The 25,745-nt window shown below is 43.3% G+C and overlaps 1 protein-coding gene across 4 annotated transcripts in view; it reads left to right on the plus strand.

The window, feature by feature from the left end:
• The window catches only part of AASDH (aminoadipate-semialdehyde dehydrogenase), a 41,502-nt gene that overhangs the window by 6,441 nt on the left and 9,316 nt on the right, over positions 1–25,745 (plus strand). For all 4 annotated transcript variants that reach the window (XM_081958904.1, XM_081958901.1, XM_081958903.1 and 1 more), the window contains 9 exons: positions 2,682–2,802; positions 6,119–6,426; positions 7,647–7,839; positions 9,293–9,534; positions 11,623–11,729; positions 13,753–13,925; positions 17,679–17,868; positions 21,339–21,454; positions 23,700–24,453. In XM_081958904.1, coding sequence (XP_081815030.1) covers positions 2,682–2,802; positions 6,119–6,426; positions 7,647–7,839; positions 9,293–9,534; positions 11,623–11,729; positions 13,753–13,925; positions 17,679–17,868; positions 21,339–21,454; positions 23,700–24,453 — 2,204 coding nt within the window. The remainder of the gene's footprint in view (positions 1–2,681; positions 2,803–6,118; positions 6,427–7,646; positions 7,840–9,292; positions 9,535–11,622; positions 11,730–13,752; positions 13,926–17,678; positions 17,869–21,338; positions 21,455–23,699; positions 24,454–25,745) is intronic.

The following is a 25,745-nucleotide window of genomic DNA, read 5'->3' on the forward strand; positions in this document are numbered from 1 at the left end:
AAATCGAATGATAAGAAACCAACAAGGGAATTTTGTGAAGCCCGGCCTGCCAGACCTTGCGAATTGGGTTAAAAATGCGTGGGACAAAATTAGTGACGATTGTGTTGCCAATGCAATAAGAGCAGGCTACATGGACAGGAGGTACTCCTTTAAGGAGACCGCTATTGCTAAGCATGAGCGATTGGGACCAATGGTGTTGGACAAATTGGACTCGCAAGAAACACAGAATGCAATTCAGGATGTGGACAGTTTTGATGATGTTATAGAAGAAGATGACATGGCTACCATATTGGAATAAATTGTTGAGTTTGAAAATATTGTTGAGTTTGAATAAATTGATTGTTGTACCATACATGAGTATTGTGGTTTCCCTGTGTGTGGGTTCAAGGTTTGCAATTGTGATTTCCCTGTGTGTTGCAAATGGGTCTCTCTTTCCCTCCCCTCCCTCCCTCTCATTTCTGTTTCTCTTTTTCCTCTCCCTCCCTCCCTCCCTCCCTCCCTCCCTCCCTCCCTCTCTCTCCCTCCCCCTTTCCTTTCTCTTGCCCCATTCTCCCCTCTTGTCTGGGGATCAAAATAAAAGTCATTTTAGATCATTAAATCCATTAATCCAAAACCCTGGAGGTATTGTGGTTTGGATTTGGCATTGTGGTTTCCCTTCCTGTGGGTGCAGGGTTTGCAATTGTGGTTTCCCTGTGGGGGGGAAATGGATCTCTTCCCTCCCTCCCTCTCATTTCTGTTTCTCTTTTTCCTCTCACTTTCCCTTGCTTTCTTTTTCTTTCTTTCCTTTCTCTCTCCCCATTCTTTCTCATTTGTTTTGAGTCTCACAAAGACTCATTTCTGCCATCTTTTTATAGGGGGTGGCAGGTGGAGACAGTGCTCCCCTTGCCATTTCTTCTCTCCCCTCGCCAGGCATGGCAGAACTTCCCATGTGTCTCGAGGCCTGGCCTGCCCCACCCCATGCCCCGCTCCACCCCACCCCCAAATTGCGCCCAGCACGAGACACACGTCTTACCAGACACTGGCAGCTCCCTCGCATCTCTTGGCTGGTCTGTTCAGGGAAACATTTGCATGGTAAAGAAAAACTTATTGCAAATACGAGCAATTAACAACTTCTTGAACTCACGAGAAGTTTTTTCTTTACCATGCAAGGTGTTTCCCTACACAGACCGGCTGAGAGACACAATGGAACTGTCATTGTCTAGTAAGATGAATGTCTTGTGGCCCACCCCACCCCATCCCCCACCCCGCCTGCCACCCCCCAAATTGTGCCCCAGCATGAGACATGCATCTTACTGGACACTGGGAGCTCTGTCGCATTCAGCGCCGTTGTGTCCAGGGAAACACGTAAGAAAATCTCGCGAGTTCGAGAAGTTTGTTTGAACTTGCGAGAAGTTTTTTTACAATGTGTTTCCCTGGACACAACGGCAAGGAACGCGATGGAGCTGGAAAGGTAAGACGTGCTTCTTGTCTGCCCCACCTGCCACCAGCCATAAATGTCAAAAATGAGTCTTTGTGAGACTTGTTGCACTGCTGCCTCGTGGAGTAGGACTCTCCAAGGCTTCTTGTACCGTTGCATGCGCGAACGGCAGCACTGCCACGAGGTTTGACATACTGGCGTGAGCAGATGCATGCCAGCTGTGCCGGTATGGTGAAGCTCGCGGCAGTGTTACAGTTCGTGTGTGCAATAGCACAACAAGCCTTGCAGAGTTCTGCTCCATGAGCCGGCGGCAGCAGGACACATCAGGGCAGTGCTGGCCAGCCGTTCTGCCGGCATGAAGAATAGGGAGGGGATGTTACGGCGACAATGTGACATCCAGTCCCATGCTCGCCACCTCATGTACTCCCAAAATAATAAGCCCCTGTGATAATAAGGCCAAGCCAGTGGTGGGTTGCAGGCAGTACGCCCCTGTATGGGCGTACCAGTGCCTGCCCGGGTACCGTTTCGGTACAGTGTTCTGTAGGGCCCACTCGCCCGAGCTCCTTACCTGTATTTCAGCTTTTCGGCACCTGCGCACAGCGCCTGTGCAATGCAGCTGGAGCATCATGGAGGCGTCACAAGAGGTAAGGATGCATGTGCACTCGCGCATGTGTGCGTGTGCTGCATGCATTCATATGGTGTAAGCCAGGCCCCATTGCAACCATACCGGTTGCAACGGGATCCAGAACCCACCACTGGGCCAAGTCCTTCGGGAGGGGGGGGGGTAAAAAGGTCTTATTTTCAGGGAAACATGGTAGTAATGTATTAATTTTTAATAGGATACAAGATACTGGCATAAATATGTGTGGAATCTAACTTTTTTGCTTCAACAACTTGAGCCACTAGATGGAGTAAGACATATAGAAATAAATCCCTTTTATTTTTAAAACCTTGGCATTTCACTATAGGAAATTATGTAGTTAGGCTGCACTCATATATTAATTGTATCCAATATCCGGTAAAACAGAGGTGGAGAACTATGGTCCTTTTATGACTTATGGATTCAACCCCCAAAATTCCTGAGCCCAGCATGAAAATTCCCAGGAGTTCTGGGAGTTGAAGTCCACGCCATCAAAGGGCCATAGTTCCCCACACCGGCTGTGAAATATAAAAGTATATGGAAAACCATAGAGAGCCTTCTCTATGGTTTGTAAGGACCCTCTGTAAATTTGTAAGAATACAGTAGCGTGCTTCATTTTGCTAGACTTCTGCAGGTACCTGCTGCGTATTCTCCCATTGATCCAGATGCCTTGCCCAGCCTCTCTATTTCCTTCATGAAGACATGTGGTTTCCAATACGTTCTTGTTGAAGAAGATAAAGTTGATGTAAGTTCAACACTTCCCGTTTTTATTTTAATTGGCATATTTAAAATGTAAATAGAATTATGCAAACCTTCTACCTAAGTTAGTTTTATGTTTACAATGAAGTAAACCCATGGGTGTGAAAGTTGGACCATAAGAAAGTTTGAGTGCCAAAGAATGGAGGCCTTTGAACTCTGGTGCTGGAGAAGATTCCTGCGAGTCCCTTGGACTGCAAGGTGATCAAACCGGTCAGTCCTAGAGGAGATCAACCCTGACTGCTCTTTAGAAGGCCAGATCTTGAAGAGGAAACTCAAATACTTTGGCCATCTAATCAGAAGGAAGGACTCACTGGAGAAGAGCCTAATGCTGGCAAAGATGGAGGGCAAAAGAAGAAGGGGACAACGGAGAATGAGGTGGCTAGATGGAGTCACTGAAGCAGTAGGCGGGAGCTTAAATGACTCCAGAGGATGGTAGAGGACAGGAAGGCCTGGAGGAACATTGTCCATGGGGTCACGATGGGTCGGACACGACTTCGCAACTAACAACAACAAAACCCATAGAATTTTAAGTAATTATATCCAGTGGTGCCTTGGTACTCAATTGCTTTGAAACTCATCGAATTTGGTACTGAATTCATTTTGATGAAAACATTTTGTCCCAGTACCATTGTTTGTTTGGTATAGTATTCATTGCACAAGCTAGGATCTGTCAGTGTTGGCTGCCTTGTGACTCATAACATTATTGCTTATGCGGGAAAAATTGGTTGGTATTCATCATTTTTGGTACTCATTGCGCATCCCAGAACTACTAAATATTGAGTACCAAGGTACTATTAGGTACGGTAGTCCTAGAATTACAACCTTATGACTTATATTACTGCTGCTTTTACCTCTAATTCTTCCAAACTTTATTGCTTTCTCCAGTGAATTCCCCCGCATGACATGGCCAAAGTAAGTGAGACTTAGTTTTGTAATTTTGCCTTCTAGCTTTAACATCTTTTTAGTGTTATGTGCTCCAATAAAGATAAAGGTTCCCCTCGCATATATGTGCTAATTGTTACCGACTCTAGGGGGCGGTGTTCATCTCCGTTTCTAAGCCGAAGAGCCAGCGCTGTCCGAAGATGTCTCGGTGGTCATGTGGCCGGCATGACTAAACGCCGAAGGCGCACCGAATGCTGTTATCTTCCCACCAAAGTCGTTCCCTATTTTTCTACTTGCATTTTTACCTGCTTTCGAACTGTTAGGTTGGCAGAAGCAAAGACAAGTAACGGGAGTTCACTCCTTTATGCGGTGCTAGGGATTCAAACCGCCGAACTGCCGATCTTTCTGATTGACAAGCTCAGCATCTTAGCCACTAAGCCATCACGTCCAATAGAAAACAATACAAATTCAACGCTCCAATACTTGCTTGTTAATCAGCTTTGCTGCCCAAGGAATACGCAGGAGTCTTCTCCAGCCCCAACAGATTGATTTTCTTTCTGTCTTATTTTTTTTAAAGTCCAGCGTTCGCAACCAAAGGTAGCTACGGGAAACACAATAGAGTGAACTAACTTACGTTTGGTTTCCAGTCTGATGTACTTGCTTTTCAATACTCAGCTCATGCTCATTGCTGTGGAACTCAGTGCAATCTGATATATTATTTCTGTGCTGCCTTCACTACTTTGAGCTATCTGCGATCCTAGGAAAATGAATTTTTCCCACACATTCTGTCCCTTCACCATCAATTTCCCTTTTGATGTCTCCATTCCTTGTGGTGGTCATGAGCTTGGTCTTTTTTTGATGTTCAGAAAGAAATCAACAATCTCATTTTGATTTTCTTGATCAGACGTTCCAGGCCTTCTTTGGTCCCTGAGAGGAGAGTTGTATTGTCAGCATTTCAAAGATTGTTGATGTTTCTTCCACTGATCTTTACCTCAACTTTTGATTCTTCAAGATCTCTTCCTCATGATCATTTCTCCATACAGGTTGAATAAGAAAGAGGAGAGAATGCAACCTTGTCCCAATTCGTTCTCTGTCTTAAACCAACTGGTTTGAAATACTGAGCAGTCTGTTTTTATTTCATCTAATACTCAATACAATACAATAGTAGAGTTGGAAGGGACCTTGGAGGTCTTCTAGTCCAACCCACTGCCTAGGCAGGAAACCCTATACCGTTCCAGACAAATGGCTATCTAACATCTTCTTAAAGACTTCCAGTGTTGGGACATTCACAACTTCTGGAGGCAACTTCTGTTCCACTGATTAATTGTTCTAACTGTCAGGAAATTTCTCCTCAGTTCTTAGTTGCTTCTCTCCTTGATTAGTTTCCACCCATTGCTTCTTGTTCTACCCTCAGGTGCCTTGGAGAATAGTTTGACTCCCTCTTCTTTGTGGCAACCCCTGAGATATTGGAACAATGCTATCATGTCTCCCCTAGTCCTTCTTTCTCTTAAACTAAACATACTCAGTTCCTGCAACCGTTCCTCATATGTTTTAGTCTCCAGTCCCCTAATCATCTTTGTTGCTCTTCTCTGCACTCTTTCTAGAGTCTCCACATCTTTTTTATATCGTGGCGACCAGAACTGAATGCAGGATTCCAAGTGTGGCCTTACCATGGCATTATAAAGTGGTATTAACACTTCACGTGATCTTGATTCTTGATCAATTGTTCTTACAGCTCAGAGTTTATTCATATCTTTTCTCCAGCACTGCAGTTCAAAGGCATCCAGGACACAGGGATGAGATTTTTCTCCAGGGTGCTCTGTCCCCAATTTGACATATATAAAATCGGTATATTTAATATTAATATCTTGATATATCATAGTCTTCTCCCAAATAGAAAGATCTCGGTGAACGTTGAGCCTAAAAAAATAATGTCTTTGACTGTGGCCAGTATTTGGCCAGTATTTGCATTAGTTGATAGATGTTTTTTTTTAATATGGAGCAGAAGACTGAGATTGTTAATGTTTCTCCCAGAATATTAATTTCAATTCCAATTCTTGTCCAGCATTTCTCTTGAAATATTGGGCACATGAGTTTGATTAAATACTGACACTTCTACAGTCTTGGTGTGCTGTTTGAGGCCCTTTCGTTGTTCCATGTTCTCCATTTTTCATTAATTGTCATTTGGATTTTTGCAGCACAAATCTTGCAGCCCTACAAAATAACCACCAAGCTTTTGCCTTTGTTGCAGAGTCACTTTGGGTTGTTGTTTTTTTTTTAAAGCCATATTCCCTTGAAAGGCATCTGATTATTTAGCTGCTCTAAATTTATTTTGTTTGACTTTATTTGGTGTGACTTTAGACACAGAGAAGTAAACGTACGAAAGTTCTATTAGAATAAGTGTCCCCTTTTCTTTCCAGAAATTCACAATTACCTATGGACACTTGTACAGCCAAAATTCTCTTCAAAGGCAGAGAATTGGTTTAATTCTTTTCCAAAGGCAGAGTGGTGTTCCGTTGACCAAATATGAAAATGCAGATAGCGAAAGTTCTGTGGTCAAAAGTGTCTTTCAAGAACAGCAACATGATGTTAGACCACCCAAAGATTTGTTGAATGTCAGAGAGAAACATTCCCTGGCATATATTTTGCACACATCTGGAACAACAGGGCTCCCCAAAATTGTGAGGGTGCCTCATAAATGCATCGTACCAAATATCCTTCATCTTAGGTAAGTTTTTCCATATATACAGTCATATATTTTGATAAGAGGAGTGGCACCATGGCCTAAAAGTGGAGGTTTTGCCTCACAATTGGGAGGCTGTGAGTTCGATCCTAGGTAGAGGCACATATTTCTCTTTCTGGGCACAATGAGAATTTACCGTATTTTTTGGAGTATAAGACGCACCGGAGTATAAGACGCACCAAGGTTTTGAAGAGGCAATTTTTTTTAAAAAAAGTTTTTGCACTCTTCATACCTCCCAAAATGGTCCATTTCTTGTGAAAACGGGCCCATTTTTTCCCCAAAAAGGGCATGAATAACCTTTAGGAGGCTTATAGAGTGTTCGGGGGGGGGGGGGGGGGACCAACAACAAATGGCCCGTTTTTCACAAAAACTGGCACATTTTTTGTCAAAAAAGGGCATTAGGAAACTTATAGAATGCTCCTGGGGCCTGGTTTTTGCTCATTTCTGCCCTCCCCAGCCCCCAGGAGCTCTCTGAAAGCCTCCTACAAGCTATGCATGGCTATTTGGTGAAGGGGGCAGAGTTTCAGTAGGCAAAAAGTGCTGTATTCAGTGTATAAGACGCACCCAGATTTTCAGCCTCTTTTTTGAGGGAAAAAAATGTGTCTTATACTCCGAAAAATACAGTATCTGCTGAACAAAACTCTGCATTGGTGACAGGAAGGGCATCCGGCCATTAAAACGCTCTGATAGCTCCATTCAGTTATCCAGACTCCACCCTGCAAGGGATCGTGGGGTCATTAAATGAAGATGATGATAATATATTTTGATAAGAAGGAAGGGTTAACAAAAAGAACAACAATAGCATAAATTGTGTTGGATTTCCAGTTTTTGGCTTTCAATATAATTGGAATAGATCTGACATAAGCTCATTGATCTTGGTTTGCAAGTATTTCGCCCTTAGATTAAAAAAGAAATGTGGAAAGCTATAATGTTTGTTGGAAATGAATCTCATTCTGGGTTGACCTCATTATACTTCTCCAAATTTTGGAAGGGCTGCTTAGACCCCAGACATTCAGGGCATACAGTTTATGTAATGCTGACCTGAATTAGAGGTGGAATTGGAGCATTTATAACTTGTATTAGTGGGAGAAAGAGTCTGACTGATTAATTTGGCATATGTGTGATCAGTGTTGCAAGAAATGCAAAACTGCTTGAAGTTCCATCTAAATCTAATTTCTCAGAGATGTATTTTTTCCTTATTTTAGAGAGATTTTTCAAATTACCCCAGATGACTTGGTGTTTATGGCCTCTCCTTTGACTTTTGATCCATCAGTCATTGACCTGTTCATTAGTCTGGCGAGTGGGGCATGTCTGCTTATACTACCCACAGCAATTAAAATGAGGCCACAGCGGTTATCCAGGGCTCTCTTCCAGCAGCACAGAGTGACCATATTACAGGTAAGTAACTTGTTGTTTGGAGAGTTAATTAAACTATTCACTTGTCTTATTTGCTTGAGTAAGGAGAAATCTTACCAAGGCCATTTATATTGCAGATAGCTGATAACCTGGTGTTGCCCGGATATTTATTCATCCTAATCCATACATTTATCCTCAAAAGTAATCCTGGACCAAATGTAATTTCTAATGTTGGATTTTCCCCTTACCAGAGGGAGCCCCCTTGTGGAGTACTGTGAAGCCGTTACCATGGCAACTCTACTGTGCTGTACAGTAGAATCCATTTTACGGCAGTACAGTAGAATTCATTTTAAAGCACAACAGGTTGTATCTTAGCAGAACACACACCCCAAGGGGTGTTAGGGGTGTCTTAGACTCACAGTATTTGTTTCCGGAGAATAAGTTATCTGTGTACCAAGTTTGGTTGAAATTTCTTGAGACATTCCAGAGCTATACTGGAACATGTATATATATATACAGACAGACAGACAGACAGACAGATGAATAGCCCAAAGCTTTCATATGCATTCTGTAGGAATTAAAAAATAGTGTCAATATATGTAGCACCTTGTTCCCAAATCAGTCTTCTTCCAACTTCATCAGAAGTGCTCCAGTGCTGTTTCACCCATATTAATATAGTATATAAGTATTTCAGATTTGGAACATTTCTGGAATAGATGAGGTTAAGCCTCAAATGACGGTGTTTTCTCCTAGAAACTTCTTACTAACATAACCATTATTGAATAAGCCACGTTTAGTATTGACTCAAATGACAGGAGATAAGCAATGGCTAGTTCCAGAGTTTCTGCTCAGGAGTGTCTCAGATTGAAAACTATTTCATAGAATAACAAGAGTTGGAAGGGACCTTGGAGGTCTTCTAGTCCAACCCCCTGCTAGAGCAAGAGACCTTGTCCTATTTCAGACAATTTGCTGTCCAGTCTCTTCTTAAAAATCTGGAGCACATACAACTTCTGAAGGCCAGCCATTCCAGTGATGAACTCTTCTCACAGTTAGGAAATTTCTCCTTAGTATTGAAACACTGCTATCATGTCTCCCCTAGTCCTGCTTTTGAGTAGACTAAACATACCCAATTCTTTCAACCTTTCTTCAATGGTTCAGTCTCCAGACCCCTAATCATCTTTGTCTCTCTTCTCTGACTCTTTTTGAGAATCTCAACATCTTTTTCTTTATATTGTGATGACCAAAACTGGATGGAGTATTCCAAGTGGGGTCTTAATAAATCTTTATAAAGTGGTACCAATACTTCTCATGATTTTGATTCTATCCCTCTATTGTTGCAGCCGAGGATTGCATTGGGAATGCTGCAATGCTGTTGTGAGCGTGAAAAACGGTTGTAAGTCTCTTTTTTCAGATGATGTAATTTTGAGCAGACACTATACAAACCGTTGTAAAGTCGAGGACTACTTGTCATAACCTTAAATCTTGCTTTCTTCAGGCTACACCCACCCTTTTGAAGAGATTTGGAGTTGAACATATTAGATCAACCGTTTTGAGTGTGGATACCTCCCTGAGAATCTTAGCCCTTGGTGGAGAAGCCTGCCCTGCGCTTAGCGTGTTGAGAAGCTGGAAAGTAAACGGAAACAAAACTCAACTCTTTAATATTTATGGCATTACAGAAGTTTCATGTTGGGCCACATGTTACAGGATTCCTGAGGAGGCTTTTGACATGGATCGTCGGTAGGAAAATGTTCAATTTTTGCTGCCCTATTGTGGACTTGATAAGGCTCAGTGCTGTGGGGATTTTGAGTTGGGAGTGTTTCAAATGTGAAAGGGGTTGTTTTATCCGTTCCAGAAACATTTTGAGTTCAGACTTTGTGATGACCCCGGGCACAGCACAGAGATAACACAGGCAGCTGACAGTTCAAACCACCCCTTTATTGCTCCAAATTTCCCCAAGCAAGTTCTGGCAAGTCCCAGAACAAAGTGATATCTATCTATCTATCTATCTATCTATCTATCTATCTATCTCTCTCTCTCTCTCTCTCTCTCTCTCTCTCTCTCTCTCTCTCTCTCTCTCTCTCTCTCTCTCTCTCTCTCTCTCTCTCTCTCTCTCTCTCTCTCTCTCTCTCTCTCTCTCTCTCTCTCTCTCTCTCACACACACACACACACACACACACACTCACACATCTCAAGCAGTCTCTGGCTGCAAATAGTCCAGCCCAACGGTGTGAGCACCACGGCTGCACAGCAAGAAATCCAGCAGGGCAAGTTGAAGAGTCCAGGAAGCAAGGGAGCATGACAAATAATCCAGAAATCCAGCAAGAAATACAGGAAAGTTTAAACGTTGGCACTCAACACTCCAAGAATTCAGCGTTAGTTTCCAACAAATACCCCTCCCCACAGCATCTCCTTAAGCCTCAGTTCCCAGGTGTGCCTTGTGAAGAGAGGCATGGTGCTCTTCTCCCAAGTAGTCGGCTAAGTCTGCGCTGTTCTCGCCTTCTCTCCACACTCCTTGCTCAAGGATCAGAAGCGGGTCGTCCTTGCTCATCGCCTGAGCTCAGTTTCACTGCTTAGCCTCTCTTGGTCATCCTGCCCCCCTTCCTCCTTGCCTACAAGCCATCCCAATCCTGAAAACCCCTGGCCTGACATGGGTCTGCTCTTCCCCGTTTTCCTCCGAAGCCAACAAAACTACCCCCTTGATCTCTGTCGACTCTAGTTCTAGTTGCAATGGGGGCATGAGCCAGATAATTCATTCCAAACTCAGAATACTTGAACTCAAATCAGTCTTTTAAAGTCAAAATGTTTTATGCACTTAAAGTACACATTACAAGTGACTGATCTAGATTCTGTAAATTTGACTTGTGGATAAAACATGTAACTGTTGGCAGTGATTTCACTTTATTAAAAAAATCTAATTAATAATTGTTAATAATTTGGATAGTGGCTTTATTCTTTTTCTGAAGGAAGAAATTAGTTCTATACAGTGACGTGTGGTGAGGTTTATGGTTGGTGAGGCTGGTGACGTCATCAAATGATCATCATGAAGGGAGGACTGTGACAACTTTGATCTTTGCAAGCGTGCAAGCAAAATACCACAGGATCACGGTGGCGGGGACAGCAACTCCTTCCACTGCGCTGCGGAGAAGAGCCACACTGTGCTCCTCAGCGCTAGCCTCAGATCAGTGCGAGCCGTGGTCCCCTTCATGTTGGCTCAGGAAGGAGGGGAATGGGGCCGCACGTACTAGAAGCTCCTCAGCGCCAGCCTCAGATCAGCGTGAGCCGCAGTCCCCTTCATGTTGGCTCAGGAAGGAGGGGAAAGGGACCGCGTGTGCAGGGGAAGGGGACCGCGGCTCATGCTGATCTGAGGCTAGTGCTGAGGAGCCTCCTGCACACACGGTCCCATTCCCCTCCTCCCTGAGCCAACATGAAGGGGACCACGGCTCGCGCTGATCTGAGGCTGGCACTGAGGAGCCTCCTGCACACGCGGTCCCATTCCCCTTCTTCCTGAGCATACATGAAGGGGACCGCGGCTCGCGTTGATCTGAGGCTAGCGCTGAGGAGCACAGCGTGGCTCTTCTCCGCAGCACAGCGGATGGAGTTGCTGTCCCCGCCACCGTGATCCTGGGGTATTTTGCTTGCATGCACAAGAAAGAGATGAAAGAGAAAAGGGGAGAATTTTTTTTTCTCTTTTTTCTTTTCATGATGAGAGCGGTGAGGCTCTGCCTCCCCTGCCTCCCCTGACTGCACGTCACTGGTTCTATACTTATTGTCTGTCCTTGTTTTACATCTCTCTTCCTTCTGCCTGCTCACCACATCCTTTTTCAGATTTGATGCTGCTGTACCACTGGGAACACCATTATCTGGAATAACAGTTGAAGTCAAAGATGCTAATGGCTTACTTGTCCAAGAAGGTGAAGGCCAAGTATTTATAGGTAATTTTATTTTTTGTCATTTTTAATTAAATTAATCATTACTTGAAGATGATTCTAGTAGCCATTGGATTCCAGTGAATAAGGAAGCTATTTTCAGGGCGCTAACATTTTACTTCAAACTTTTAGAGATTTCTGATTAGGTAGTACAGGAATTAGATTGGCCAGAGTATTAAAATAGCAAGGTTTTTCTTACCTATAGTTAGTAATCAGAATAATTGGGAACAGTCCAGTTATTAGATTGAGGACTTTGAATGAGCTTAAAAGATTTCCCCAAGATAAGCATTTTTTTTTAAAAAAACTGGGATTTAAATATTTCGATTTCTGAACACTATAAAATAAAAATGCAACCAAAAGGTTTTAAAATCTGGCATCAGATTTAATAATTTGACACGATGTTTGTTCTCAACCTCATCACTAAGGCAAGGTCTATGGTTAATTGGAATTCAGGTAGTCCTCGACTTACAACAGTTTGTTTAGTGACTGAAAAAAGTGACTTACAACTGTTTTTCACACTTACAAGGGTTGCAGCAGCTCCATGGTGACATGATCGAAATTCAGCCGTTTAGCAATTGACTCATATTTAGGATGATTGCAGTGTCCCAGGTCATGCGATCACCTTATCTGACCTTTTGACAAGCAAAGTCAATGGGGAAGCCAGATTCTCTTAACAACTTTGGCAAGGAAGGTTGTAAAATGGGGCAAAATCTATTTAACAAATGTCTAACTTAGCAACAGAAATTTTGAGCTACCTGTAGTGTGTTTTAAACAACACTTTATTTTGAGCACTACACTTTCTGTAATGCTATGCACTTATGAATCTGGATTCTTGGAATAATAATGCATCCCCAATTCCCATCGATTTCAGCTAACACAAAGAGTAACTATGAATGGAAGTTTTAACCTAGCGACGGAAGGTGCTATAATTAGTTTGCATCACGGTCCGAAGTGGCTGTCGGCTATCATGCTAAATAATTGTAATACGCACAAGGCTCTAATGTTTCTGCATTTTCTCTTATCTCACAACAAAATAAGCCAATATCAAACCATGGGAAGCGAAATAGGCTTATGAAAAATAATCACAGTTATGTTTAAGCCCAAGAAGCTACATTCAACAAAAATAAAAGTAGAGCCTTCCACATTCTTCATGGTCATCTGACCAGATAGGACAGTGGCAGTGTGCAAGACTGAACTCTTTCTCATGCTGCATGCAGTAGTTCAATGTGATAAAACTTACCGTATTTTTCAGACTATAACAAACACTTTTTTCCCACCAAAAAAGTAGGTGGAAATGTCTGTGCATCTTATAGACTGAATAAGGGCCTGTTTTTTGCCTCCCCAACCCTCCCCAAGTCCCGTTTTTGCCAAAAACGCCCCCTTTTTGGCCTTCCGAGCCCCCCTTGTTTCCCGTTTTTGCCCTTCCCGGCCCCCAGAAGCACTCTGCAAGCCAAAACCGAGCCCGTTTTTGCCAAACGGGGATGCATGGAAGTCTTGCCTGCAAAGTGCTTCTGGGGTGAGGGGAGGCCGAAAATGGGACGCGCAGAGGCCCAAAACTTTTTTTTCTTGTTTTCATCCTCTAAATCTAGGTGTGTCTTATAGTCTGAAAAATACGGTAGCTAGTAGGTGGGCAAGTTAGTTGATCAAGTTTGAAAGACACTTTGTGCTATTTTCCTGTATCAAGTAAATGGTATGTGGGAATGACTTTGGTAGACAGGAGGAAGAGCCATACAGTAGATAACAGTCAGATAAGAGGCAGCTGGACTTGAGGTGTAGCAAACATCTCAGAAAGGACTCGCCCTAATATCTTGGACTACAAAAACAATGGGGAGAAATATACTTTCAGACTTGAAAGATTCTGATAAAGTAACCTTACAATAAAGTAGAATTCAGCTCATCTGGATATGCTTTGTATCCGAACTATCTCACAAGGCTGATAAATCTCATCCTTTTAAGATCTTTTTAGCCTGCATTATATGCCTTGATAAGGGGAAGCCACTTACTTACCACTTAGAATTGCTCCGCGTAGGAGGAAACGGACGCGTCTGCTTCATTGACGGAGAAACAACACTACCTGTGGACACCATGAGAGCCACCGGAGATTTCGTAAAAGTGAAGAAGGCTGAAATGTTTTTCTTGGGGCGGAAGGACAATCAAATTAAGCGTCATGGCAAGCGCCTCAACACCGAGTATGTACAGCAGGTGAGGTAATAGGTAACTATTTACGAAAAGTTTTTTTTAAAATCTTTAAAAACAGAAGTGAGTTTGGGCCATGAAGAATCTGGAAGATAGAAATTACCTGATTTTTTGAGATGACTTCGATATTACTTACATGGAAACAGACCAGAGGTGGTATTCGTCTGGTTCGGAGCGGTTCGGGCGAACCGGTAGCGGCGACCTACGGGTGTACCTGCCCACCCGTCCCGGCTGTATGCCATCCTTTTTAGCCACGTTTTATAAGCCGTGCGCATGCGGGCGAGCTGCGCATGTGAGCAAAGCACATGCACGGAAGGTTATACACACATGCGCAGAAGGCGCGCATGCTCATGAAATGGAGGTGCACGGATGTGGCGAACTGATGGTATACTTATGTGAAACCCACCCATGAAATAGACTATTAGCTACCCCTAAGTTTTGAATACTATCATATTCTCCAGCTTCCATCTGTATTATAACCTAAGGGATACCAGAAAGTTTGAAAATAAAAAGGTTAGAAACCCATGCATTGGAGAAAAACCCCTGGGAATAATAAACCTTTAGACCCACCAATAGAAAATATCTTTAAGAGCCGCGGTGACATTTGAAAACAAAACTCTTAATGGAGATGAGAATGATTAGCAATATGACAAGAAGACTAAGGCAGGGGTATTCCTAAACAAATACAAGGAGGAAGTCTGGATAGTGAATGCTACGCTGTGAGCAGTGCTCGGCCATATGAAGGAAGCAGTTGTCAGGGTTCCAAGTAACACCCGCAACGAAAGAAGACTCCGAGGCTTGAGTTTCCTCAAAGCTCCATTTTATGAGACATATCATATTAGCACATCTGGGAAAATCCAAATCTGAAAGTTTCCAGGTTTTCCCCACCCAAAAGAAAGTTCAGGGTCCCTGCCCAGCAGCCACATGCCCATCACATGGTCCAATCAAGCACATACCAACGAGAGATGCCTCCCAGTCAAGCCCCTCCAGGTGCAGGGCAAGATGTCCTTGACTCGCAGAGAAAAGAACGTTATTTTGACTATATCTACCCCACTCCATACAATCCCCCCTCCCTGTTTCCCACAACAATAAATGTGACAGGCCTGAAGGCCCAATGTGAAAGATGGCTTCCAGGCCTGACAGCAGGTGTGTGTGTGTGTGTTTTTTTTTGTACTTTGAAGAAAAAAACTGACAGGCCTAAGCCCAATGACGACACAGCGTGGTCCAGTTGAGTCCAGTTCTTTATCTGTTTACATCCAATAGTCAAGAGTCTCACCAAACTAAAGCTATAACCTAACAGTTATAACCTGGGAAATTGGGCTACTATCAAGCCTTTCCTTCCTCCCCCATCCATTCAGGACCGTGAAGTGTTAGCTTGGGCTTCTCTGTGGAAAGTGTTGACTTCTCCTCCCCGGGGAAGCCTATTGCTGACATTATCTGCCACCTCTTATCCCGTTCCCATTCCATCGCAAAATAATCATGCACATCAGGGGTGAAATTCAGCAGGTTCTGACAGGTTCCGGAGAACCGGTAGCGGAAATTTTGAGTAGTTCGGAGAACCGGCAAATACCACCTCTGGCTGGTCCCAGAGTATTTTTTTATTTTTTTATTTTATTTATTTATTATTAGCGTTTATATACCGCCCCCTCTCCCAAAAGGGACTCGGGGCGGTGTACAGTCCGTACCAAAATACAACAGATTAAAATGTAGAAATAACTATATAAATACATGTATAAGAGGAGGGTAAAATATGCCAAACTGTACAGCTAATAAATAAATCAATACAAAAGTTTAAAATATCAAGTTAAATTTAAAACAATATCCCTCTAAAAACCAGTAAGAATGTGTATGCCAGGAGGTAGACGTTAAAATTATGCCAAACCAGCCTCGTGGACGGCACCAGGAGAAGGCCCTCCCTGTGAGAGCGGATTGGCCGCAGGGATGTATGTGGGAGGATGCGATCCCGCAGGTAACTAGGCCCTATGCCATGAGTGGGGTGGGAATGGAGATTTTACAATATCCTTCCCCCAGGAGTGGGGATTTTGCAGTATCCTTCCCCTGGAGTGGGATGGGAATGGAGGTTTGGCAGTATCCTTCCGCTGTCACACCCACCAAGCCCCGCCCACAGAACCGGTAGTTTAAAAAGAAATGAATTTCACCACTGATGCACATCCAGAGTTAAACAAGAAAGAAAGAAAAAGAATCTCAGTTAAGCCACAACAGGTGACGGCATCTAGTCAACCAGCTGAACTTTCTCCACTCCCCCCCCCCAAATTAAAATCTACGTGGGACAGAGCAGATGAATAGGAGACCACTAGGAAATCCCAAATTTGTAGGATAGGCTGGGATATTGAAAACATATTCCTGAAAGGAAACAAAGACAAACTAGTTCTATAGTGTAGCCATGCTAAGTAAATGGGCCAGCCCAGTCCAAACACAAGGGAGTCCACTTTTTCTTTTAAAAAAAATGAAGCCAATTTAATTCAGTGGAGCGTCCTATGTATATGTTGATCTGGCGTGTCTATCCTTTTAATGATTTAAGCATATCTTTAAATATTTAAACTAGCTAAAAGGACCTTGAATAGCTAACACATGAATTAATCCTTACTTTATTACCCCATCCAATTAATGTGCCTATAATTTTTATATTAACCTAGAACTGGTTTTGGTTTCAAACAGTTATGATGGTTCATGACGGGACAATGATACAAAGTGAAGGCAATTGCTGAATTCATAAACAGTGCTAGTGATATTTATTACTTGCAATAAAATTGTTTCACACCATGATACTAAGGAGTCAAAGAAGGAGAATCTCAAAAATAATTGAATCAAGGCAGTGGTGGGTTCCAGATCCTGTTGCAACCGGTACGGTGCAATGGGGCCGGGCGTCCACCGCATGAGTACGCACATGTGTACTTACCGCCCGCGACGCCTCCGCAACGCTCCAGCTGCTGGCCGGAACATCGCGCAGGCGCAGTACACTCCGAGCGCGGAAGCCCCAAAAACCTAAAATACCAGTAAGGAGCACGGGCGGGCCCTCCGGAGCACTGTACCGGAACTGTATCTGGTGCTCCCAGCAGGCTCCGGTACTCCTGTACCAGGGCGTACCAGTCGTAACCCACCACTGAATCAAAGTGAGTTCATTGAGGCTCGTGGAAAAATAGGGACTAAAATTAGTGGTACGGTGTTCCCACTGTTGGGAAGAACATAAAGGAAGAACAAGAATTCTTCCTTTATGGATGGTGTTAACAATTATCAGGGGCCTAAATTCTAGCATGTCCCATATCAAACGCATTGATCAAAGACTAATAAACCTTTGCCTATCTGCTCCGTATCAAAGCTAGGCTAGCACAAGTGGGGTAGCTGGCTTCATTTCTAGGATCCAAGCGGCAGGAAAAACAGAGCTCGGGAAGTGGCCCTCCTGAGCTCCATTTTTGCGGGCAGAGGGTTGCAGGAGGCCATCCCAGCCGAAAACGGAGATTGGGAGCCAGTTTTCGCTGGCAGGCAGAGCACTCGGTCACCCAGAGGGGTCCCTGACACGAGTGACATCAAGTTGATCACACCCACCCTGGCCGCACCCACCCCACCCAACCCGAGGTCAAACACAGCCCAGAGGTGGCCCTCACTGAAATCGAGTTTGACACCCCTGGTTTGTGCTTTCATGATACTGAAAGTTACTTGAATTACAAGGGGAAGAAAAATCATCTTCATGGCTCTCTGCCAAGTTTTGTCAGAATCATCCGTGATTTTATTTTGCAGGTTGCAGAGAGCCTCTGCCCAGGGGGAACCTGTGCCTTGATATGGTACCAAGAAGAAAAATTAATTCTGTTTGTTGCCCCCAAAGCTGTTTCAAAGAGGCACCTTTTAAAAAAGCTCCAGGAATGTCTCCCCAGCTATGCAATTCCAGATGAGGTTTTGCCGATTGATACTTTGCCATTCACATCCCACGGTAAATATGCATATCAATGCCTACTGTATGTGTATTTGATTATATTAATTTCTTAAATTTATAAGCCCTAATTAAGACAGAATGACATAAAACCAGGCAAGAATGAAGGTACTGTTAGAACGCCAGTTCTACCAGATCCAACCTTGCACAAGGGAGCCATCTGCCACTCTCGCTCATTAATTCAGAGACCGATTGGGTGTTTTTCTTCGGCTTCCAGATGTAAATAGCATTTTATTGGAACATCTTGTTACGAAAATAGCTTGCTTTTTAGAGCATGGGGAAACCTGAGAGAAGCCAAGTCAGTCTGATTATGTGCCATCAAGTCAATGTCAGTTCTTATACGGATCACATACAGAAATTTTCTCCAGGATGACCTGTTTGTGTGTCCTCCTGCATATCTTGAAGTGTACTTGCAACTACCGTGATACTTTGATACTCTGTCCATTCACTTATCTTCTGGTCATCCTCTTTTTCTATCCACCTTTCCCAGCATTATAGACTCCTCAAGGGAGTTGAAAATATGTCTAAAGTCTGATCCTTTGTTCTGGTTATTTTTTCACTCAAGTGAGAACTCTGGATTGAGTTGTTCTAGGAGTCACGTGTTTGTTTTCTTGGCTATCTGTGGAGATTCTCAGTCATCCAGGTCATGGTTGTCCCAAAGGTGCTGTTTCAAGAGGCAACTGGGTTTTCTGACTTTTCTTTGAAGATGTTTTGCTTCTCATCCAAGAAGCTTCTTCAGCTCTGACTGGAAGATGCAAAAAGGGAAGGATTTCTACTCCTTGCAAACAGTTGGCCATTTGCATTCTTTTTAGTGAGTTGGTGAGGCAGCTTGGAGATTTATCTGTGTCAGTTCGCATCATTCAGGTGACCTTGAGGACACAGATAAACCTCCAGGTGGCCTCAACGACTCTCTAAAAGGATGCAAATAGCCAGCTGTCTGCAAGGAGTGTAAATCCTTCTGTTCCCCACCATCTAATCAGAGCTGAAGAAGCTTCTTGGATGAATAGCAAAATATCTTCAAAGAAAAAAAACAAGAAAGTCCAGTTGCCTTTTGAAAAAGCACTTTTGGGACATTTCTTGGCTATCCATGGTATTCTCGGGAGATTTCTCCAACTCCAGAGTTCAAAAGCATCGATACTTTTTCTACTCTTCATTGTCCAGATTTCACTTCCATAGACTGTCACACAAAAAAGTATTCCTTGCACTATCCTGATATTTGTAGATATACTGGCACTTCTCGACTTAAAACAGTTCATTTAGTGACCACAATGGCACTGAAAAAAGTGATTTATGACCATTTTTCACTCTTACAACTGTTACAGCATCCCCTTGGTCTCGTGATCAAAATTTGGATGCTTGGCAACTGGTTCATCTTTATGACGGTTGTCAGGCCCTGGGATCAAGCGACCCCCTTTTGTGACCTTCTCACAAGCAAAGTCAATCGGGAAGCCAGATTCACTTAACAACCATGTTGCTTACTTAACAACTGCAAGAATTCACTTAGCAACTGTGGCAAGAAAGGTTGTAAAATGGAGCAAAACTTACTTAACAAATGCTTCACTTAGCCACAGAAATTTTGGGCTAAATTGTGGTCGTAAGTCGAGAACTACCTGTACATATATTACAGCATCTGAATATATTTTCCAAGGGCTTCTTGGTTAATGCACCAAGTTTTAGTTCGTGGCATATTTCTTGGTTGCTGGTTGGTTTGCTGTGAAAATAGATGGCATAAGACGGAAGTTATCCACCATTTGCATATTCTACGAAAGTCCATAGTCATATCTCATTCCCTTGATGACCTGGAGCCAGTCTAGTTCTCTATGTTTGATCAAGAGTGGGGCTTCCTGAATTATATATATGTTCTGACCAAGGCTTCCAAAGAGCATGAAACGAACTCCTTGTCCCGGCAAAACCTCCTTTTGTTAATTTACAGTGAATTCTGCTCATTCACAGCCAGCAAAGTCTTTCAAAGGAGGATTTATGGTCACAGACCTTATCTGGTTTGGAGAGCTGCCAGGTCAATATCTGCAAAACTTGGGAAGGAGTCTTGGAGAGTCATTAACCAATTAAGCAAACTAATTGTCTCCTGCAAACTCCCCTCCCCTTTCGCTCCCCATTTATTTCCTCTGGGAGGGGCCATTCATCGTCTGGCCTTACTCCCAAGTCAGCCCCTATTCTTTAGCTGTTCCCTTCGTCTGGCAACTCTGCACATGCACACACTGGGAACAGGCTCCAGCTGTTTGTCTGCCTCACTGATGTCTGACTCTGAAGGCAGCCGACAGCTGGCATACAGCTCTGGCCCCCTCTCTGCTTCTGCCACAGAGCCCTCATCAGAGCCTTTGCCAGACTCCAGGACTGGCCCATCTTCCTCCCCAATCTCCTCACTGTCTGAATCTGCTGCCAGCTCTGCTGGCCACTGGCAGGCCACAACCTTATACTTGTTGCATCTCATGTTGCATGAGATGTTCTGAGATTCCCATATTTCTAGGCACGTTCCATAACTTCACATGGCTGGCACAGTCCAAGACAAATAAATAACATACTGACTTATTTTTGTCATCCTTTGGTTTTCTCAATTTTCTAGGATACATTAGCAATCATGTTGCTTGTTCTGTGACTTATTCTAAAGCAGTGTTTCTCAAACTTGGCGACTTTAAGTCCTGTGGACTTCAACTCCCAGAATCCCCCAGCCAGCATAGCTGGCTGGGGGATTCTGGGAGTTGAAGTCCACAGGACTTAAAGTCGCCAAGTTTGAGAAACACTGTTCTAAAGCCAGCTTGGAACATCTGGCATTTCCGTCCCATTTAGGGCTCTAATCTGTGTTGGATGATCCTAAGCATTATTTTAATACTATGTACAAAGTCCAGCTAACCTAAATTGATGGCTAATCTGTGTACCACTGATTTTTGTTCTAACCAGAAACTCAGCATTCAGACACTGTGCATATGACGTTCTTATTTCTCTTATTCAGATATCTACACTATATCTAAGTGTCTGAGTGTGTGATTTGGAATAGTATAGACCAGTATATAGTACACATGGGAGTGGTACAGTGGCCTAGAGGTAGAGCTCTCACCTCACAATCAGGAGGCTGTGAGTTCAATCCTAGGTAGAGACAGATATTTCTGTCTCTAAGAATATATCTACTGAAAAAACCTCCACATTGGCGACAGGAAGGGCATCCAGCCAGTAAACATTAAGTTCCATTCAGTTGCCAAGACTCCACAAGAGATTATGGGGTTGTTAAAAGATGAGTGTGTGTGTGTGTGTGTGTGTGTGTGTGTGTGTGTGTGTGTGTGTGTGTAACCTGTTTGTGGTTTTACTTTCATTTCACTAAAGTCATTTGTGAACTCAAACATACATGTAAATTGGATATACGCCTGCAGTAGAGTGTTAAGTTACAATAAAGACATAGGAATGCTTTGTTTTATTATAATAAACACTTGTTTTATTTTTTGCTTTGGGCAAAGGCAAAATTGATGTGTCCAAGCTGAATCAGATTTACAGCAGCCACCTGAATTCTCAAAAAAGTGACAGCAAGCTAAGCGAACAAGAATTGTGGGGAGGCTTGCAGAGTCTCTGGCAGGTAGTCCATTAAACTTCGTTATTCCCATATCATAAGCATTCTCTTAAGCATCCATAATTCAGTCATTTGTATAAGAGAGTGAAGAACAGGAATGAATATTCTTGAGTCTTCACATTGGATCATTGACTTGGATTCTTTGCAATGGCTTTAGAGAAATCATTAATATTTCTCTAAAAACTCAGGACTCAGATAATGGTAGGCAGTTGTAATGAATAGTGCTATGCCCAATGAGCCATTAATGCTTGCCTCTCTGGGATAAGTTGAGGCGCGACTTATTTTTTAATAAAAGCATGACCAAAATAATCAAACAGATCCAGCATTTCTGTATAGGTTGAATATCAGATATTCAAAATATCTGTTTTATTCACTGCACCTGTTTCTGATTTATTATAAGTGAGAAGACATGTTGAAGATTAATTGCCTTATCCAATCAGCAAGCACCAGAACAGGATTAAAATAAATTCAACAGTGAGCTTCTAATTTTTATGCGTTTTATTAGAATCCGTATGCAAGTGGATTTATTTATATATTATCATTATATAAATGGCTGTGTGTGCTTATGTTCCAGCATAACTCTGGAACGCCTTGAGCATTTTCAACTAAACTTGGTACACAGATGACTTACTCTCTGGAAACAAATACTGTGGGAGTAAGACACCCCAACAGTGTGTGTGTTCTGTTAAGATACAGCCTGTTGTACCTTCAAATGGCTTCTACTGTACTGCCGTAAAATGGTTTCTACTGTGCAACACAGTTGCCATGGAAACAACTTCACAGTATTCCACAAGGAGGTTCCCTCTGGTAAGGGTGAAAATCCAACATTAGATATTACGTTTGGTCCAGACATTTTCAACAATTATTATTTTGAGGACAAATGTATGGCCATGATCAATAAGATGGTATCACTTTCGTTGACGCTTCTGGGTACACAGGGACAACATTTGTAACTAATTTAATTGTTGCTGAAATCAGGGCTTTTCCTGTCTAATACAGGATTAGGATAAATAAATACCCAGTCAGGTTATCAGCTACTAGTAAAATTATAAAGTGGCTACAATCCTATAAAGAAGTTCCTCTCCCTTTTATGCTACTAAGATGTTCAACCTGTAATGCATAACATTTGACCAGGTGCTGTATCCCAAAACATTCATAGCAATTAAGTATATGAATCAGTTACAACTTTGCTCGGATGGTGACTTTATTTATCATTTCATTTTAATAGTGTTCCTTCCTTTTCCCCAGAAGTTTTTATCTGCTTTAAAAGATTAAAAGATAGTGTTCTTCCCTAGCTTCAGAGAGCTGATGTCTCGTCTTAAGTACCGGTAGTGTCTACTGCAGGGCTGTCAAATCCATGGCCCGCGGGCCGGATGCATCACGCACTGTCCACGCCCACCAGAGGTGGTATTCTACTGTTTCGGACTGGTTCACCTGAATCGGTAGCTGAAATCACGGGTGGCCCTCCCCATTCTCCCCGGCTCTACGGCATCCCATTTAGGCCCCTTTTTTAGGCAAAGCACATGCGCAGAAGGCGGGAAAGTAGGTGAATACCAACCCTGGCCCCACGCCTGGTTTAGCGAAGGATAAAAAAGTCCCGCTACATCAGGGGTATGTAGGCATAATTACAACTGTCCCTCCTGGCAAATGTATTACATCTGGTTATTTTAGGGTTTTTTTAATTTAATTTAATTTTAATTTACTGTGTCTATTTTAGGGGTTTAAACTTATATTTATATTAGCTTTGTACAGTTCTTTTAATTGCATTTTAACCTCCTCCATGTCAACTGTACATATTTAACTTTTTTATTGTATTTTGTTATATTCTGTATGGACTGTACACCGCCCCAAGTCCCTTTTGGGAGAGGGGGCGGTCTAGAAGCATCAAATATAAATAAATAAATAAATAAATAAAGGGGTGTCCAAACTTGGGAACTTTAAGACTTGTGGACTTCAACTCCCAGAATTCCCCAGCCAGCCATGCTGGCTGGGGAATTCTGGGAGTTGAAGTCCACAAGTCTTAAAGTTTCCAAGTTTGGACACCCCTGCGCTACATCAAGTGCCACCGCGGTGACAATGTGAGTTTGACACCGCTGGTCTATAGCTTATCTTTGTTTCTCTTTGAATCTGTTTGGTTCTTACTGCTTTGCAAATTACTCACTTGCTTTGCGACTCGGTGTGTAATTCTGTTGGAAACTAATCTATACACAATAACGCTTTGCTTCTTCCTTTCTCTCTCTCCCTACCCCAGTCTATTCTTAGTCTTCCAGATGGCTCCAGTTGTATTTTGGAAGAGTCACAGTTCCTGCCTAGTGGTGGGGATTCTTTAAAATTGCTACAGCTTCATGATGAGATTGAACGTATGGTAGGTAGGCCTGTTCCTGGCTTAGTAGAAATTATTCTCAATCATTCCATTAGCGAGATTTACAAACATGTCCTAAAATCAGCTTTTCCAAGGGACAACCTAGCTATAAGCAGCCACAGTGTTGTAAAAAGGAAACTGAGTGACCCTCTTGGTGAAGAACCGAACAATAAGTGTGTGGAGCTCTCCCCTGAAAAATCGCTGAAAACTGACATGGCCACCATAGGTTTTATTGCCATAAGAAGAGGAAACCACTTGGTGTCTCTCGATGAGCCTGTGAAGAACCAGATTGAAGCAGAACAGGCAGAGAAGAGTGAAGTGTTGCCAAATAGCGACACGAATGTAAATATAGCAGATTATTCTGCGGAAGGAAATTTGGATGAAACAAATCTTGGCGAAATTACCCAAAAGCTGACACTGCGTGTAAGATGGACCTCGGACCTCGGCAAGTGTGTGGATGCCTCTCCGCTACTTGTAATCCCAGTTCCTGACAAATCATCTGCTCTTGTTTATATTGGATCTCATTCTCATACGATTCAAGCGATTGGCTTATATTCGGGCAAAGTGAAATGGACAAGAAGGCTCGCAGGCCGCATCGAGTCCTCCGCATGTGTATCTAAGTGTGGAAACTTCGTTGTTGTTGGTAAGTATTCAGAATCAGGGATGAACTGCTCCGGGTTCGCCTGGGTTTAGGTGATCCTCTAGCAAAGATTCTGCTTGTTGTGGCAAACTCCCAAATCCCACTTCTGGCTGGCCCCGCCCACCCTCCCCTCCCAGGTCTCCACACGGCCCGTTTTGAATGCCAGTTAAGTGCATGGCCTGCACAGAGGCTTGGGAAGGGCGAAAAAGGAGGCTCCCAGAGGCGCCAGAAGGCCAGAAATGGGCCCGAGGAAGCCTTGGGGAGAGCGAAAAATGGGCCTCCCCGCTGGGTTGCAGGAGGCTGACTAGGCTATGCGCACCATGGCCACACCCACTCAGCAACCGGGCAGAGAACCCGCTGCTAAAATTTTTGAAGCCCACCCCTGTTCAGAATCCTTGATAGTTGTCAGTGGAAAATATCATCAAACAATAATATATATTTGTAACATGAAATGCAATGAACAGTGTTGCAGGATCTAATATGGGTTGGTCACCAGGACTAGAGATTTAGTCTTCTGAGCTTCCGGACATGTTCTGGAGCCCATCCTCAGGAAATGTGTGCTTTGGGTTATTCTGTGTGTGGTATTTATATATTGTGTGTAGCTTTTTAGCTGTTGATTGGGGTGTTGATGGCTGGCTATTAGTTGTTGGCTGTTATTTCCAAGCCCTTAGGAGGATGGTCTCCAGCACCCTTCCAAAAGCTTGGAAGATTAAAACTCTGGTCCCGATGACCGACCCAGATTGGATCCTGCAACGTTATCCTGCAACACATATATCCGCCTTTATTTGTGAATGAACAGTATCGTAGATTCAACAGTGATGATTTTATGAATTCACCTTAATTGTTTGAAGGTTTGAAAACTGGATCAGTGTCTACTGTGATTCATTTTGTCTGCTGCAAATGAAAGAAGTATATGCAGGTCTGTGAAAAATATTTTGAGATTAGACCATCTCCTGCAGAGTCAGAAAAGCTTCAGTACCGGGGGGGGGGGGGGGGGGGGGCTCCGAGAAAGACCAGTATTGGCAAGATGGTGGATTGCATAATGTTGCAATCAGAGGTGGTATTCAGCCAGTTCGGACCGATTCGCCACAACTGGTAGTGGAAATCGTGGGGGGGCCTGCCCCCCCGACTCTATGCCTCCCTATTTAGGCATGTTTTTGAGGCCGGGTGCATGTGCAGAAGGCTGGGCGCATGTGTGGAAGGGGCACATGTGTGTGAAACTAGCGGACACGCACAGGGCAAACCAGTGTTAACAAAATATGAAACCGACCACCGGTTGCAATCCAAACTCTGCT

Source organism: Natrix helvetica (genome assembly GCF_964273705.1).
Source record: "Natrix helvetica genome assembly, chromosome: 7".
In the NCBI taxonomy this organism is placed as follows: domain Eukaryota; kingdom Metazoa; phylum Chordata; class Lepidosauria; order Squamata; family Natricidae; genus Natrix; species Natrix helvetica.